We start from the raw sequence: 18,740 nt of genomic DNA, 5'->3' as shown, positions 1-18,740 counted from the left end.
GATAAACTTATCCATCACTGTGCAAGGGTAGGTGCTACGTCAAAAGAGTGTGAATGATTTTTTTAACCGTGTGTAATGGGCTATTCTTTCACACACGTTCTTCATAAAGAAACCGTGTGTGATTTAGAGGTCCGTGTAAATGGTATGTTATGCTCTTCCGTATGTGTTTTTGATAATCGAAGACAGTATGCTTATGCGAATCGTCTGCTTTACAAAAACATCGCAAATGATTTTAAGTAGAACTGACTCGTTGTAGCTGTAGAACCATGATAGTAGCAGGTGTATACTCAGTTGAACACTCATGCAAATACAATATCAAATCTCAATTATATTGCACATCTGATACATCTTTTATATATATACATTAGCGACAGATAGAGAAAAAAGAGAAAGATATACACAAGAAGAGAATATGTAGCATTTATTGGTTACGTCTTTGTCTCCGTGAGGAAAGAAAAGGAATGTGGAAATTCCTTTCAATTCTACATCTTCAAGAGGATACTAGGGCTTTCCACTTATCCTTGCTAAGTCAGGACCGGAAACAAGTCATATCTCCGAAAGGATATGAGATTTCTGCATTTATCCTTGAGAATATATGAATGAAGTAGTTTAAGATGAGCTGCCTTATTGTTTTGAAATGGAGTTCCTTTCATGTTGCTGTGACCATGCCATTGCATTGCCTGCAAACAATTAACAAGAAATTGAGAAAATGCTAACAAGAAAATAATTATCAATGATTTAAAGCTCAAATGGTTAGTAATCATACGTCGGAACGCTGAGGCAAAGCAATCGCGAACACGGGTCCCACACCTTTGCTTTTATTTATCTTATGCATAGTTAACAAAATAAGATCCCTATGATCAAGTGTATAGAATAGAGATGGAGTTAAATGTAGTTAAATATCAGAATATCAAAAGAATGAACAAACTATATATGTGTCTCATACAGTCAGCAAGATGAATCTGTGGGTACCAAGTTTGATGTATAAGCATAGTTGTTCAACAAAACTAGGTAGATACAGATCCATCTCGCTAACATTTTAATCATCAGCATCATAACTCAATTAAGACCAAATAAATATATAGTGGATCTGCGCTAAGATATTACTACATCTGCACTAAGCAAACTAATGGATCTAACTAAAACATTACTAGATGTGCACTAAGCAAACTAATTAATCTAACTAAGACATTACTGCATCTACACTAAGCAAACTAATGGATCTAACTAATGAATAAAACAAATATCTAAATCACAATATAATCTAATCTTGCCAACAAAAACAACGGTGCTTATAGTAGATTATGCTGTAAATATAAAGTAAACATGGAAAAGATAAAAAAGCAAACCTGCGGGAGGGCGACGGTGTAGTCTCGCGCCATCATGGCCATGGTGGAATACAAGGACGAGGACGATGAATCAGCGCCAGGACCGGCCTCCAAACGCGTTGATCTCCGGCCATCAACTAGCTTCCACCTCGCCGGCTAGGTAATCGTCCGAGGAGATCTCCTCATTATCTTGGATCTAAGTAGAGGGGCGGCTATGGTCTGTGGAGTGTACTGGAGCGAGACTGGACAAGGACAAGGACGAAGGTCAGTCCTAATTTATAGTAGCAAAACAATAGCTTCATGGTTTCGTCCGCCCGACATGATGGGTCTACATTTCCCACACGACATAGGAAGACTAAACAGTATGCGGCCTGTGAGCAAAAAGCACACGGTTGTTTCGTGCAAGAACGTGTGTGCGTACAACACACGATTTGTAAGTAACAAATCATGTGTAGCATTTGAGGCCATTGCACACGTTTTTGTCTGTACTTAACCATGTGTGATGTAGCAATTATCGAATGCAAAACAATGCAACTTCATTCATAATTTCAACTATTTATATCAGTTTATTACACCATCTCTACATTGAGGCGATCCATAATGCTATCGTAATCGACTAGATGTCAGTGCTTCCTAGCTATCTCGAAGCCAAGGCATGCATCTAGGGCTGTATACTCGATGTGATCATAGTTCAATGGGAACTTGGACCAATTGTCACATCTGATGTCATTGTGAGGCTTCTTTACGAGCTTTGTTCCAATGTAATGGTTGGACAGAGCGTAGAACGGAGGATAGTTCGTTGTCGGGTTAGGGATTACCCTTTAGAGGTAGCGAGCCCCCGGAATAGTTGCGGGGCCGTAATACTCGAGCATCTTCAGATCTTTGCCGATAGCAGCGCCACAGGATCTGATCGAATCATCCCAAAGGAATTCCGTGAGGGCCTCTGGCACTGAATCCGCGTGCACAATCTAGAAGACGAGCACCTCGCTGGCGACACAGTTTTGGAGGACGGCGGCGCGCTACCTTTGCTGGAGTGGAAGGTCCTTCCGGCTTACTGGCTTCGTGATGGAGAACTCGCAGTCCAGGCCGACGCACTTGGTCGGAGCGGCGTCGAGGTACTTTTCCTTCATGCGGTGGATCCACCTGTTCACCCTCTCAATATGATGGGTAAAGGTCATGTAGAAGGTCACGCCTTCCTCGTCGAAATGGTACACCCTGGAGGGTGGTACGAAACCCGCCATTGGGGTATAGGCTTCGTGTTCTTGGATTTTGGTAGGCGAAAGCAGAATTTGGAGAGATCGATCGAGATCAGGAGATAGGCTGAGAGGTTGATCATCTCGTAATCATAGGATTTTATAGTAGAATCAATTTCGATTGACGGCTTTCCTCGAAAGTTAACCTATAATAAGTTTCCATCGCGCGACGCTCACACGGACCCAATCGGAGACGACTAACATCCACCGAAGCGTAGGCCAAAGTTACACACGATGGTATTGAAATACATCATGTGTCAACTAGGACGTTACATACAATTCTGAATTACCAATCGTGTGCCGCCTGTTTTGCTGTATCGAAATTTATTAACATGGTAGTCGAATACCTCATTGAAACAAAACAAATAATTAACTAAAAAGTTTTAGTAGCATATAAGAATTCGGGAAATATTAATTTGACCTTGAAAGTTTTGCACACCATTATAGATAGCATAACCGTCACCATTTTTCTAGTGGCCGTCTGCGTATATTCGCATACGCTCAAAATATATAGGCAGTTTGGCATGCTCACGCGCTGCGAACCAGTTCATACTAGTGGTGGCATGTACGTTTCGAAAATTATTTGTTTCTCGAAAACATTTAAATAGAGTTAGTATTTGCTTTTTTTTGGTATGTTATACACGGTGTCATGCAACGTCTCATTTACGAGGTAGTGGAGTCATCTTGTCTTGAAGTACCATATAAACATCTATATCCAGTTAGTTTACATAACATGTCATTAAAATATCCAGCTGGCAGTTCATATGGTTGCTTGTTATCTCCACTATGAAAAATGTATTTGTTCCATGTATGGAAGGTTCAGTACATGTTTATTTTTAGACGGAAGGCTTGAAATGAGCACAACTTTGAATTAACGAAGCCATCAACCAGCTAGGAGTTACACCAAGAGTTACAACACACACGCGCCAAACGCACAACCCAGACCACAACAAAAGACAACACATAAAAGCAAGCCGAAACCTCATTTGATCCATGAAGAGGGAGCCTTGTCTTCTATTGCACCGGAGCAATCGCGATCGTGTCCACACCAACAAACCTCCACCGCATCAAGACTGCAACTCAAGGGGGAACTCAACTACGGGCCGGCTACCTAGCAGTGCTTGAGGAACCAAAGGAGGGAGGGTCTTGTGGCGACGCCTCCAAGAAGGTGAATGGCGCAAGAATGCGTCATCGTCGTCGGCAGAGACAGATGACCTGCAAATTTTTCACCCAGACCCGAGAACCACCACCCATGGAGCTCGGGCTAGGTCCAGACCAAACACACAACATCATCCCCTGGCGTTGGGATAGGCACACCGGCAAGAGCTACGACCAGACGCCGACCTAGCCAACCCCCCAGGGCGCTAGGAAGGAAACTAGGTACCGCAACAAACCATGTAAAAGCAGCCAGGCCGACGTTGCAAGAGGGCTGCGACACCAGCGAGAGGTCACATGGTGCTCCACAAGAGACTACCAGAGAAGCTTACACGGAGCGAGGCCTCCAAGAGGAGCATATTGAGGCGGAGGGATGGAGTCCATCATTTCGAACATGAGGGCCATCATCGGAACGCCTTCAACAAGGGAACGACACCCGCAGGTGACACCGTCACCGGCACAGGCCAGAGCCATGCGCTGCTTTCGCCGAGGTCCAAACCTAGATAGAAATTACGTACGCCATCGCGAGGACGTAGAGCGAACAAGGCGGAGATCTCCGCCGCGCCTCCAACCTAAGTCGCACTATGAGCTAGCCCCAACTCGACTCATCCGCACGAAACACGTGCTGGCTGGCAGAGGTTTCGGCCAGACCCAGATCTAGATGGTCCATGATCCTAGATTGGCGGCACCACGATGTCCACCATTCCTAGCGCGCGAGCACACCTGCACAAGCACGACCAAATTGGTCGGAGGGAGAACAGACCGCAGCCGCCGGAGTAGCTGCAGTACTGAGCCGGCCCAACGACCTCATCCCAGATAGCTAGCAAGGACGTCGCCCTAGCGAATACAGAACGTCGCCCGCAGCGACGAAGGACTGCCGGACTCCGACAACCCCGAACGGCCAGGGTTAGATCCAGGCCCGCCTAGCCCAGAACCAGCCCGAATGCAGCCGGCGAAAGGCAGCGGAGGTGGCGCACCGAGCATGCAGCCACGCACCCCTGGCCACCCTCAGATCGAGCGGATCCAGATAGGCCCTGCCAGGCCCAGATCTGGGCCCACAAGCTCAGATCCGGCCAAAACCGCCGCCGACCAGAGCACCATGCCGTCGGGCGAGGCCACGACAGCGCCGGTTGCCGCCCTCACGGCCCCAACGGCAAGAGCTGCGCCAGTCCGGGAAGGAACCGGCGAGCCTCCTCGCGGCTAGGACGGGATCCACCCCGCCGGCCCTCCAAACGCGTGGGGGAAGGGAGATCCGTCGCCGCCAGCACCGCCGGGGCTTTGCCAGGCGGCTCCCACCGGCAGCGGTGGCGGGGGAAGGAGGAGGGGCGGGCCTGGGTGGGGGAGGAGGAGGCGCCCCGGCCGCCCGACGGGAGGACGACAGAAGCGGGGTCGAGGGAGCGAGGTCTATTGGAGATGACACCAGTCGCCCGGGGGGCGGGCCTGGGTAGGGGAGGAGGAGGCGCCCCGACCGCCCGACAGGGGGGGAGGAGGGGGCGATGGGACCGGGGTCGAGGCGAGCGGGGTCGGTGCATATTTATGTCATCGGTTTTGTACTTCAAAATTCGTTCTCGATTGTTTCGCTATGTTTCATCGAAAAACATTGCATTTCAGTTTCACTAGACACCTTGAAACGTAATGGTACCTAATGACATCGTGTGCGGGAGATCTTGAGAATGGGCAATTGCCGGTTACATATTCACAATTGAGTAGTCTATAAGTACATTTATTTGTCGACAAGAGGATGTAGAATGATAACCATGCACACAACTAAATTGAGTCATCTGATTCTCTTCCTTTTTTTTTCCTTATTGGCGATGCGTGCTGCTACCGCAACAAAACTTAAATCCATATTACTTTGTAAATAAGGATCAGCTAGAGTTAAGCTTTAATTACAATGATAAATCAACTACATATGATAAAATATTAATGAATTCAATATGAAATATATATAATATGAAAATATATTGTAGTGCGATTCTAATAATCTTGGTATAATTTTCTATATAATTAATGAAATTTTGGATATTCTATCTTAACCAATTCGTACATACGAAATAATATATTGACTAAGGAAGTAATTCCGTAAACCCATAGTAGTTGATGGATACAACCGCTACTGGAAAGTAGTACTCCCTCCGATTTCTTTTAATTAAAATTAATCTGAGGGAGTAAAAAAGAGAACCAGAAGCTAGCTGACTTTGTAGTAAATTCCAGTCAATTAAAAGGAATTGAAAGAGAGTGGATAAATGGAGGTTAAGCTACATGTAGCCCGTTATTTTTTAAAAACAAAAAATTATATTTTAAAATTTTAAAAAATATAAAAAATAATCGTAGATGTAGCCATTGATAGAATCTACAAACATGCAAAATCTCAATGTAAAATTCTTAGTACTTTAGCACAGAAATAACAAATGTGTGGATCCGAGAATAGTGAATAGTGCACATTTCAATACTATAAAATCTTTCAGATTTTGTCTTTTTATGTAGTCTACAATATAAAGAGTTTCACAATGGGATTTTACATGTTTGTAGATTTCATCATTATATATATCTAAGATTTTTTTAATTATTTTATAATTTTAAATTATGATTTAAATTTTTAAAAATAAAGAGCTACATGCAGCACGGCGTCCGTTTGCAGTTTTTAAAATTGGAACCAGAGCTAGCTGATCTGTCCGAGTCACGGGTTTCCAGAACAGTCCGATGCGTACGTGGTGCCACCGACATGTCTGGACGCCGCAGCGTGCTCACACGTGTCCATTCTCTTCACGCTCACCAACAAGACGCACCTCCCAGCTCGCCACCCGTGTACACGTACACCCCTGCCATGGGCACCGGCCACCAGGACGAGAATTCCCGTTACAATCCTGTCTGCCTCTCGATGCAGTATAAATATCATCTTCAGTCACGGCACTTTGCTGCATCAGGAGCTAGAGCTGTCTGCTATCCAAGCTAGCCATAACACTGAGATTGTTCTTGACTTGTACACAATTTCTTGGAAGAGCGTCCAGAGGAGATCTCGAGACCGAGCCCCAATTTTACCCGGCAAAATGGAGTTCCAAGGGCAGCGCGACAACCCCGCCAACCGCGTCGACGAGCACGGCAACCCGTTCCCGCTGGCCGGGCATGACGCCATGGGTGGAGCACACGCTGCTCCCGGCCCCGGTGGGCAGTTCCAGGCCAACCGGGAGGAGCACAAGACCCGCGGCATCCTGCATCGCTCCGGCAGCTCCTCCAGCTCAAGCTCCGTAAGTGTCTCGCTTCGCCTAGATTTATTATTGATCGTCCGCTGCAGATATTTTACTTAGTTAAATTTCCGTCGTTTTTGCAGTCTTCTGAGGACGACGGCATGGGCGGGAGGAGGAAGAAAGGCATGAAGGAGAAGATCAAGGAGAAGCTTCCCGGCGGCCACAAGGACAACCAGCAGCACATGGCCGCGGGAACTGGCACCGGAGCCTACGGGCAGCACACGGCTGCGGGAACTGATGCCTACGGGCAGCAAGGGCACGCGGGAATGACCGGCGCCGGCACCGGCACAGGCGAGAAGAAAGGACTCATGGACAAGATCAAGGAGAAGCTGCCCGGACAGCACTGAGCAGCTAGCTCCGACAACGCCTCAAGAGTCTCTGCCTGTTCAAGATCCACGTGGTGTTTGTTCAATAATAATCGGATAAGGCTGAACGAGAAAATATCTCTGATCGTTCGTAGCAGAGACCACCTTTTACCCTTCACGGTGTGCGTGTTTGTTGTGCGTGTGTATTCCGTGGCTTCATGTGTTTAATCAATAATAAGAGCACAACCGTATTTGTTTTTTAAATTACACCATTGTTGCTAGTCAAGGAATCACATATATGTACTTCCTCCTTTCCAAAGTTCAGTGTCGTACATATACATTCTCCTCTCCAACTTCAGTTAATCCTTTCCAACTTCAGTTAGGAAAACGCTTGTGATCCGGCGACTGATCGAACGAAAAGCGGTCATGCGTTGTCCGCGCGCGAATCTACTACCTACTTGCTGGATAGCTGCGGCCGCTGCTGCCTTGCATGCATATCGCTGCTAGTTGTGTTGTCAGCTGGCCTAATCGCTAATGTGCCACGCATAGGCTACACGTTGTAAACATTTGAAATTTTGTAAAAAATAGTTGATGTTTTTTGTTGTAATTTGCTATAGAAAAATTAATTGTTGTTTTACCACTCTTGTGTTGTTTGCAAATATATTTTTACTGTAATTTTTTGTGATTTTTGTAAAAAGTAGTTAGTGATCCGGTTTCCCGAACATCACCTGCAGCGTGATCCGGCCGATCGGCTGGCAGCACTGGCCTGGCACGATGCCATGGAAGACGGTGGGGGTGGGGCGCAACTCGGCCTCCTGGATGCCCAGCTTGCGGGCGGTGTCGCGGTAGAGGATGTTGATGCTGCTGCCCCGTCGATGAGGACGCGCGAGAAGCGCACGCTGCGCCGGGTTGTGCCAATGGTGGGGTCGAGGACCATGGCGTAGCTGCCCGGCTTCGGTAGGACAGCCGGTGTGTCACGGCGATCAAAAGTGATGACCTGCTCTGACCAGTTTAGGTACTGGGGGACCGGCGGTATGACCGCGTTGACCTCGAGGGAACGGCTCTGCTGGCTCGTTTTGTCCTCGGGCTCGGAGGTGAAGATGATGTAGGTAGCATCCTCAGGCAGGTACCTGCCATGGTGCACTTGGTTAGCCTCGTGGTGCTCGAGGTTGGCGTTCTCTGCGCCGGCTTGGCCACCCGGCCCGCCGGCTGGTGGAGGCGGGGGTGGAGGCGGGAGCGGTTCACCGCTTGTCAGCCGTTTCATGAAGTGACAGTCGCGGGTGGTGTGGTTGGAGGGGTTCTTGCCGCTGTGGTACTTGCACGGCGAGTCGAGCATCTGCTCGAAGGTGTACTTCGGCTTCCATGGCCGGTCTTGCTCCTGGCGCCGGCTGCCGCCAGCCGCCGCGTGGTCCGACACGGCTGCCACATGGGCGGAACCGTACCGGCGGTCCGGCTGGTCGCTGTGCCGCTTGCCGCGGTAGTTGTCCCGCCGGCTGCCATGCGAGCCGCCCTCGGCCGAACTTGTGCTCGGCCGGCTTGTTGTTGTCCCGCCTGGCGGGGGCCGGCAAAATTTCAGCCGGAGCCTTGCCGGCTTCCTCAGCCAGAGCGTACTTGTCGGCGATGGCCATCAAGGCGGCCATCGACTTGGGGTCGCTGCGGCGTAGCTTGTGCCACAGCATGGTGTTGGGCCGACAGCCTCCCATGAAGAAACTGATGGCCTGGATCTCGTGCACGCCCTCGCAGGAGTTGCGCATTTCGCACCAGCGCGTCAGGTACGCGCGATCCGTCTCGTCCGGGCCCTGCTTGCACATCTCCAGCTGCTGGGACTGACCCGGCCGGCGGTAGGTGCCGGTGAAGTTGCTGACGAAGGCATCTTCGAAGTCCAGCCAGCCGTTTATGCTGCCGGCTGGCAGGTTGTTGAGCCAGGTGCGGGCGGAGCCGAGCAGCATCAGGGGCGAGTAGCGCATGGCCCAGCGTTTGTTGCCTTTGGCGATGCCGACTGCGGTGGAGTAGTCCAGCAGCCAGTCCTCCGGCTTGGCGGTGCCGTCGTACTTGGGGGTGTCGCGCGGAAGCTGGAAGCCGTCGATCATGGGCTCGTTGAGGATGCGCGGCCCGAAGCACTTTGGGCCGGCTGGCCCTTCTTCTTCCGCAATGCGGGATTCGACCAGCCGATCGAGGCGATCTCGGGCGTCGGTTGGCTCGATGCGCTGGCCCAGCCGGGATCGTGCCGGCTGGCGTGCGCCGCTTGCTTCTGGAGCCGGCCGGTGCTGGCGGCGGGGCTCGGAGTCTTGCTCATGGTTCCGGCTTGGTGGAGGCCGGCTGGGGCTGCTGCTGCCGCTCGGCTGGTGGCTCGGCCGGCTTGAGCTGGCGTGCGTGGCCCGGGAGTCACGGTGCCGGCTTGGTGCTGGGGAGGCGGACTCGGCCGTGTCCCTGACACCTTCCCTGGCGTTGCCTGCGGCACCACGAGCGTGAGAAGCTCTGGGAGCGTTGGCGTACCTGGGGTCCTTCGACTGCCGATTGGCAGCCTTCAGCAGCTCAGTCACCCGCGCGGTCTGGCGGCGTAACTCTTCGCCTTCGAGGCGGTGTAGCTCTTCTGCGGCGGCTTCGGCCGCGAGCATGTTCTTGTCGGGGGTGTTGTAGAGGGGCAGCTATGTTGACGGAGCCGACGCTTCCACGCCGTCGCGGTCAAGCTCGGCGCCTAGGTCGCGGCCCCTGCGGCGGATCTGGCCGGCTCGGCTGGGACCGTCGCCGCCTGGAGTGAGGCCGTGGGCGCGGTTGTACTCGCGCTGGGTGATGTCCCACTGGCGCTTGGCAGCGGCCAGTTCTTCGGTCTGCTTGAGGAGGAGCTGGCGGTGCGCCTCCGAATCCGCCTTGATGGCGGTGGCGTCGCCGCCAGTCGTGAGCGGGGTGCTCAGTTTCGCCCGCACTTCTTCCAGTCGGGATGGTGGTGGCGGCGGCCTTGGGCCCGAGCCGGACGCGCCGGCCGCGGCGGTACGCTCTAGGTCCGGGTCACGGACGCGCGTGGACTTGGTGGGCTGCTTGTCGCCGGTTGCCATGACTTGCATGATGCAGGGGTCGGCGAGGGCGCTGCTGATGCCGGCTCCTGGAGGAGGGCTTGCGCAGCTGATACGTCTCCGACGTATCGATAATTTCTTATGTTCCATGCCACATTATTGATGTTATCTACATGTTTTATGCACACTTTATGTCATATTCGTGCATTTTCTGGAACTAACCTATTAACAAGATGCCGAAGTGCCAGTTGTTGTTTTCTGCTGTTTTTGGTTTCAGAAATCCTAGTAACGAAATATTCTCAGAATTGGACGAAATCAACGCCCAGGGTCCTATTTTGCCACGAAGCTTCCAGAAGTCCGAAGAGGAGACGAAGAGGGGCCACGAGGGGGCCACACCCTAGGGCGGCGCGGCCCCCCCCCTTGGCCGCGCGGCCCTGTGGTGTGGGGCCCTCGTGCCGCCTCCTGACCTGCCCTTCCGCCTACTTAAAGCCTCCGTTGCGAAACCCCCAGTACCGAGAGCCACGATACGGAAAACCTTCCAGAGACGCCGCCGCCGATCCCATCTCGGGGGATCGAGGAGATCTGTCATCGTGGTGAACAGACAGATGCCATAGGATGGCTTAGATTGGGGCCGAATGGACGCTAGAGGATTCGGGGGAGGGTTTGCGATCAGATGGGACGAACTTCCGGATGGTTTCCTCAAGAACTTGGCCAAGGCCAGAGGTTGAAGAAGAAAGACACAAGGAAGAACTCGCTTCTAGATCACTTTCTTCATTGATTCACACATGTTACAGGTTTGTGCTTCGTGCCTTACTACTTCCGTGCGTGCCCGTAAGGAGGGCTGCCCCCTCTCCTTATATAGGGGAGAGGGTGGCTTACAGTGCAAGAAACCCTAATGGCATATTTGACTAGACAAACTACTTTACAAAGCTACTTTACAAAGCTACTTTAATCATAGATGACACCGGGGTCCTCTTTAATCAGGGAGGCTGACGTCCTCCGGCTTCTTTCTCCGTCATCTTCTTCTTTATCGTCAGCCCTTCGTTTAAAGCTACTTTGCTTAGCTCATCTTTGTCTTCTAGCTCTGGAGAGAATCTTTGACCAGTCTTGCCGACATGCTCTTCTTTCCGGTGGCCCGGTACCTTTTCTATCCGGTTCCGGTATACCTCCCCTGAGGATACCGGCTTAGCCCTGCTCAGCCGAACGCCTATCTTATGCTCCGGTATGAACATTTAACCGGTATCCTGATGGCTCAAACCATCCGGTTTGGCATGCCTTTGGCATACCGGGGGTCATCCCCCAACATTAGTCCCCGAAGCTGGTATAGTCTGGCGGATCCTATCCAACAGACCATGCCAGGTTCTCATGTCTTTGGATACCGGTTTAATCCATCCGGCGTTGGGCTTGGATCCGGCATCTTTGCCCGGATTCTCATTATCTTTATTTGCAAGTCATTCTCCGGCATCTTATCCTCCGGTATCTTAGCCATTAAACACCTCCTCGGCGAAGTCGAGAATATCTTGGGCCCCGCGCCTGACAGAGACATGCGCACTGTGACTGACGCGCCAGTGTCAGGGGTCACTTCCCTTCGGCTTCTGCGCCAGCATTTATTGCGGCACATCAGATCCCCGCGGCCGTTCCAGATCCGTGTGGCCTTCTTGTGGCAAACGGTTTTCCGCACGCGCATGTGTGCGCCACGTGGCGGCCCGTGGAGCGAACCGTCGCGGCCCACGATCTGAACCACCGAGGCCCAGCGGTTTTTCTGGCCCACATCGCCCCATTCCTTTATAACGCGAAACCGCTCCTTCTTCTTCCTCTCCTCGCATTCTCCAGTTCCTCGCGCTTAGTGCCTTTGCCCTCTGCGCCTCCGCCTCTCCGTTCGCCGTTCAAGCTCCGCCGCCCGACGGACTTCCGTTGCCGTTCTGCCGGACGCCGCTGAACTTCACCGCGCGAGGAGCCTCTGCAGCACACCCGTCGCAGTTGCTGCATTAGCACTTCCTCGAACTCTCCCTTACCTCGCCGTCGACGGACCTCTTCGCCGGCCGCAGGCTCGCCATCTCTCCGGCGAACTCCTTCTTCTGCGACTTCACCGCCTCAGGTTAGGCCCGACGCGCCTCTACCTCTTTTCTTCTTGCTTTCTAGATCTTGGGGCGGTAGAGTATTTATCCTCTCTTTATTTTGCTTTTTCTCTTACTCGTAGATCTTCGCGCGAGGGTCTTTCTGGGGAAAACTGTTTTTTGGTAGAATTCCGGCGTCGCCTAGATCCATATGTCTAGCGAAGGGTCTCTCCCCGCCGCCACCTCTAGTAATCAAGGCAGTAGCACCTCCGACGGGCTAACTGAAGATCTCGCCCGGATGGATTTGGCGTCTAGCCGAGATCAAGAGGCCGGCACATCTAGTCGGGCCTCCGGAAAGGATCTTTCCGGTAAGACACGCGGAGCTTGGAGGGGTTCCGACGTGACTCAGTATGAGATCGACTGGCTCTACCGGTCCAGGAGGATTCCGGAAGGAGTCATCTGCCGGCTTCCAGGTGACGAGATCGAACCGGTGCTCGAACCCGGTGAGGTCGTTGTTTTCCTTGCTCATTTTGAGCGTGGCTTCGGCCTTCCTGCCTCCGATTTCTTCCGCCAGTTCCTTGACTTCTATTGACTCCAACCTCACCACCTTCCCGGCAATGCCGTTTTTTATCTTTCTTGCTTTGTGGCCTTCATGGAGGGCTACATCGGCATCCGTCCCGCTCGCGAGACGTTTGCCCGCTTCTTCTCTCTCCGGATCAATTCGGTCCAGGGCAAGGACATTCCCAAGCCCAAACCCCCCGTACAATGCGGGTCTTGTATCATCGGCTCCCGCCAAGGGAGCCCCTTTTTTAAGTTTAACGGCCTCGAGTCTTGCCGGTTGTGGCAGACAACGTTCTTCTATGTGAAGAACAAGAGCGCCACCGACCTCATCAACTTGCCGGCGTTCAACCCGGCGCCGCCCGCCAAGATCAACTGGCACTACAACCCTGGTACGGATCACAACGAGACGAACCGGGTGGTACGCTTCATGTTGAAGTTGATGAAGGACACCAACATTTGCTCCGACGATATCATCCGCGCCTTCATCTGCCGCCGGGTGCTTCCCCTTCAGCAGCGCGCTCACAAGATTAGCGAGATGTACGGCCCCGGTGATCCCACCAAGATCACCGGCCTGCCCTTGAGCAAGGCAGATGTGGTCCTGAAGGCTAACCAAATTTGCCAAACGGACATGCCGGATGACTGGGAGTGGGGCCTTTGCCCTCTCAGCTCCAGAAATCCTCCGTCCTAAGAAGTAAGAAATTATGCGGCTCGGGTCGTATTACCGGTAACTTTCATACTTGCGACTAAACCCCCTTTTTTCTTTGTTTTCAGGCTAGGGCCCGCTTCCCCCGGATTGACTCAGATCGACGAGGCCCTTGCCGGAAGAGGCCTTTGGACAAGTACGATCCGGATCCTGTCATTCACTGGCTGGATCTGAGGATGGGCCGGACTCCAGCTTCACGCCTCGGCAAGTCTCCGCCGGAGCCAGCTGGTTCGTCTGATGACTTGACCTTGCTTGAGGTAGCTTTTCTGTTCGTTTTCTCATATTCTTTTTGTTACTGTCATTCTGTAGACATTCCCTCAGCCAGCATCAACCCACAGGTCCATGAGCATGTGGCCCCCCTGCAGGCTGAGGTTGGGGATGAGTTTCTGGACAAACTCATGGCCGAAGGCCAGAAGAGTGATCCTCCAGCTGCTGGCGCCGGCCCTAGCCATGCTCCTCCTGCCAAACACCCTCGGACAGAAGTCATTGGAGGGAAGCAGGTTAGCACGAAGCGCTACAAGCAGAAGCGGATGCCGGTTTCTTCCGGGTAAGTTCTTCTTTTCTTTTTTGTGTTTTCTCCATTTTCACCAAGTTCCTTTCCGGTTGCTTTTTTCCAATCCGCTCTCTTTTTTCTCTCTTTCAGCCCTGCGCTTGAGCTTGGCTCCAAGCTGGAGGGCTCTGCCGGCTCCGCAAGGACCTCAACTCCTCCTCCTCACTCAAGTCCGGCACCATCTGGTGCCGGCAACACCTCTGCCTCCCCTTCGGGAGGCACTACAAGTTCGGGGTGCGCGGCCCCAACACCTCCTGATCACCGCGCGGAGGAGGATTTCACCTCCCCTCCAGAAGCCCAAGATATCAGCACCAGCAACATCGGCGCCAACGAGATAGATACCGGGCAGGCGGAACCTCTGGTTTCTCCTTCCCCGAAGAAGAAAAAGAAGCAGCCAAGCTCCTCCTCCACCGCGCCGGATACTTCCGCGCCGGTATCTCCCGCGCCTCAACCGGAAGCTCTTACCCTCGAGCCTACCGGAGCCGCGCCGACACCGTCGCCAAGCCAAGGACCTTCCGCGGCCAAGCGAAAGCCGCCGCCAGAGACCTCCAAGATCACCAAGTTCCTCAAGCCCGGGGCTTCTCGGGGCAAGGCCGTGGAGGGCGATGCCTCAGGCGGCTCGCGGTCCGTGGTGCTGCATGTCGGCCCTGCTGCTGCTGCTGTCCAAGACAAAACCTTCCGGCCTCCTAGGCCGGATCGTTGAGCTGAACCGCGCGGGTAAAGACCTGGGGCACCTTCTCCCCTACGCCCACAAGTGGAATGAAGCAGATATCTCTGCATCTACCCGCGGCCTGGGGAAGGACCGCCTTCCAGCGCCAGACCCTGCTGGGCCTCGGTCCACTGAAGAACACTTCTCGCGGCTTAAACGCGCCGTGAAGGAGTTTGACAGTGCCTGGTACGACGCCACCAGCAACGTGGTGGTAAGTTTTGCCAACTCTCTTGTAATTTTTGTTGATGCCGGTTTCTTTTATTTCCGGATATTGTCTATCCTCCCAGTCCCCGAGTTTCGTGTTGAAAGCGTAGCATTTAGCGCGAAACTTTAATTAGAAACGCGCGAAACCGGCATAGCCAGTCCCCGAGTTTCGGGTTAAGACCTTTGTTTCTTTCTTTCTCATAACCATCTTCCTTTGATCAGAGCACTGCGGATGCCCGGAAGCAGCTCTTTGAGGAGCTTCTATGGGAGCATCGGGACCTTGCCGAGGCCCATAGCCACTGCCAAGGTTGGTTTTCTTTCTTTTCCTCCGGCATCTTTTCACTGGAATGTTTTCTTCTTTGATATTTACGCATCTTCTTGTTTAACAGCTGTTCCGGAAGCTACCATCGAGGCCCTTAGGTCCCAGGTTGTCAAGCTTCAAGGTACCACCCTTTCTTTCCGGTTAACCTGTTCTTTTTTCATTCCATCTATTGCCGCTTGCTAATACCTTTCTTTCCGGTATTTAGGCGAGAAAGAGCAGCTCATCAAGGAGCACCACGAGGCACTGGATGCCCAGAAGACCGCCTTGAGGGAGCTGAAGGAACAGGCTATGCAAGCCGCGCTTTGATGGCGTGTATTTCACACGTTCGTTGGGCAACCCCAAGAGGAAGGTATGATGCGCACAGCAGCAAGTTTTCCCTCAGAAAGAAACCAAGGTTTATCGAACCAGGAGGAGCCAAGAAGCACGTTGAAGGTTGATGGCGGCGGGATGTAGTGCGGCGCAACACCAGGGATTCCGGCGCCAACGTGGAACCTGCACAACACAACCAAAGTACTTTGCCCCAACGAAACAGTGAGGTTGTCAATCTCACCGGCTTGCTGTAACAAAGAGTTAACCGTATTGTGTGGAAGATGATTGTTTGCAGAAAACAGTAGAACAAGTATTGCAAGATGATTGTATTTCAGTAAAGAGAATTGGACCGGGGTCCACAGTTCACTAGAGGTGTCTCTCCCATAAGACGAACAGCATGTTGGGTGAACAAATTACAGTTGGGCAATTGACAAATAAAGAGAGCATGACCATGCACATACATATCATGATGAGTATAGTGAGATTTAATTGGGCATTACGACAAAGTACATAGACCGTCATCCAACTGCATCTATGCCTAAAAAGTCCACCTTCAGGTTATCATCCGATCCACATCCAGTATTTAGTTGCAAACTACAGACAATTGCATTAAGTATGGTGCGTAATGTAACTAGTGACTACATCCTTGAACATAGCACTAATGTTTTATCCCTAGTGGCAACAAGACAACACAACCTTAGAACTTTCTCACATGTCCTGTGTCAATGCTGCATGAACCCACTATCGAGCATAAGTACTCCCTCTTGGAGTTACAAGCATCTACTTGGCCAGAGCATCTACTAGTAACGGAAAGCATGCAAGATCATAAACAACACATAAGTATAACTTTGATAATCAACATAACAAGTATTCTCTATTCATCGGATCCCAACAAACGCAACATATAGAATTACAGATAGATGATCTTGATCATGTTAGGCAGCTCACAAGATCCGACAATGATAGCACAATGGGGAGAAGACAACCATCTAGCTACTGCTATGGACCCATAGTCCAGGGGTAGACTACTCACACATCACACCGGAGGCGACCATGGCGGCGTAGAGTCCTCCGGGAGATGATTCCCCTCTCCGGCAGGGTGCGGAGGTGATCTCCTGGATCCCCGAGATGGGATCGGCGGCGGCGGCGTCTCCGGAAGGTTTTCCGTATCGTGGCTCTCGGCACTGGGGTTTCGTCACGGAGACTTTTTATAGGCGGAAGGGCAGGTCAAGAGGCGGCACGGGGCCCCACACTACAGGCCGGCGCGCGGCCAAGGGGGCCGCGCCGCCTATGGTGTGGCCCCTCCGTGGCCCCTCTTCGTCTCTCCTTCGGACTTCCAAGCTTCGTGAGAAAATAGGCCCACGGGCTTTGATTTCGTCCAATTCCGAGAATATTTCCTTACTAGGATTTCTGAAACCAAAAACAGCAGAAACAAAGAATCGGCACTTCGGCATCTTGTTAATAGGTTAGTTCCGAAAATGCACGAATATGACATAAAGTGTGCATAAAACATGTAGATAACATCAATAATGTGGCATGGAACATAAGAAATTATCGATACGTCGGAGACGTATCAGCATCCCCAAGCTTAGTTCTGCTCGTCCCGAGCAGGTAAAACGATAACAAAGATAATTTCTGGAGTGACATGCCATCATAAACTTGATCATACTATTTGTAAAGCATATGTAGTGAATGCAGCAATCCAAGACAATGGTAATGACATGAGTAAACAACTGAATCATAAAGCAAAGACTTTTCATGAATAGCACTTCAAGACAAGCATCAATAAGTCTTGCATAAGAGTTAACTCATAAAGCAATAATTCAAAGTAAAGGCATTGAAGCAACACAAAGGAAGATTAAGTTTCAGCGGTTGCTTTCAACTTGTAACATGTATATCTCATGGATATTGTCAACATAGAGTAATATAACAAGTGCAATAAGCAAATATGTAGGAATCAATGCACAGTTCACACAAGTGTTTGCTTCTTGAGGTGGAGAGAAATAGGTGAACTGACTCAACATTGAAAGTAAAAGAATGGTCCTCCATAGAGGAAAAGCATCGATTGCTATATTTGTGCTAGAGCTTTGATTTTGAAAACATGAAACAATTTTGTCAACGGTAGTAATAAAGCATATGCATCATGTAAATTATATCTTATAAGTTGCAAGCCTCATGCATAGCGTACTAATAGTGCCCGCACCTTGTCCTAATTAGCTTGGACTACCGGGTCATCACAATGCATTGTTTTTACCAAGTGTCACAAAGGGGTACCTCTATGCCGCCTGTACAAAGGTCTAAGGAGAAAGCTCGCATTGGATTTCTCGCTATTGATTATTCTTCAACTTAGACATCCATACCGGGACAACATAGACAACAGATAATGGACTCCTCTTTTATGCATAAGCATATACCAACAATTAATAATTTTCTCATTTGAGATTTGAGGATTGTTGTCCAAAACTGAAACTTCCACCATGGATCATGGCTTTAGTTAGCGGCCCAATGTTCTTCTCTAACATATGCATGCTTAACCATATGGTGGTAGATCTCTCTTACTTCAGACAAGACGGACATGCATAGCAACTCACATGAAATTCAACAATGAATAGTTGATGGCGTCCCCAGTGAACATGGTTATCGCACAACAAGCAACTTATTAAGAGATAAAGTGCATAATTACATATTCAATACCACAATAGTTTTTAAGCTATTTGTCCCATGAGCTATATATTGCAAAGGTGAATGATGGAATTTTAAAGGTAGCACTCAAGCAATTTACTTTGGAATGGCGGAAAATACCATGTAGTAGGTAGGTATGGTGGACACAAATGGCATAGTGATTGGCTCAAGTATTTTGGATGCATGAGAAGTATTCCCTCTCGATACAAGGTTTAGGCTAGCATGGCTTATTTGAAACAAACACAAGGATGAACCGGTGCAGCAAAACTCACATAAAAGACATATTGAAAACATTATAAGACTCTACACCGTCTTCCTTGTTGTTCAAACTCAATACTAG

General features: G+C 50.8%; 1 protein-coding gene across 1 annotated transcript; it reads left to right on the top strand.

Annotated features, from left to right (window-relative positions):
• Window positions 1-6,648: 6,648 nt before the first annotated feature.
• Window positions 6,649-7,553, top strand: LOC127296548 (dehydrin Rab15). The gene is made up of 2 exons (XM_051326657.2): window positions 6,649-6,984; window positions 7,068-7,553. The coding sequence occupies exons 1-2, from the start codon at window positions 6,787-6,789 to the stop codon at window positions 7,329-7,331; spliced, it is 462 nt and encodes a 153-aa protein (XP_051182617.1). The 5' UTR covers window positions 6,649-6,786; the 3' UTR covers window positions 7,332-7,553.
• The last annotated feature ends 11,187 nt before the right edge of the window (window positions 7,554-18,740 follow it).

The sequence above is a fragment of the Lolium perenne genome, chromosome 4, assembly GCF_019359855.2.
Source record: "Lolium perenne isolate Kyuss_39 chromosome 4, Kyuss_2.0, whole genome shotgun sequence".
Lineage (NCBI taxonomy): Eukaryota > Viridiplantae > Streptophyta > Magnoliopsida > Poales > Poaceae > Lolium > Lolium perenne.
Note: the sequence above shows the minus strand (reverse complement) of the source record. Positions and strands in the feature narration are given on the sequence as shown.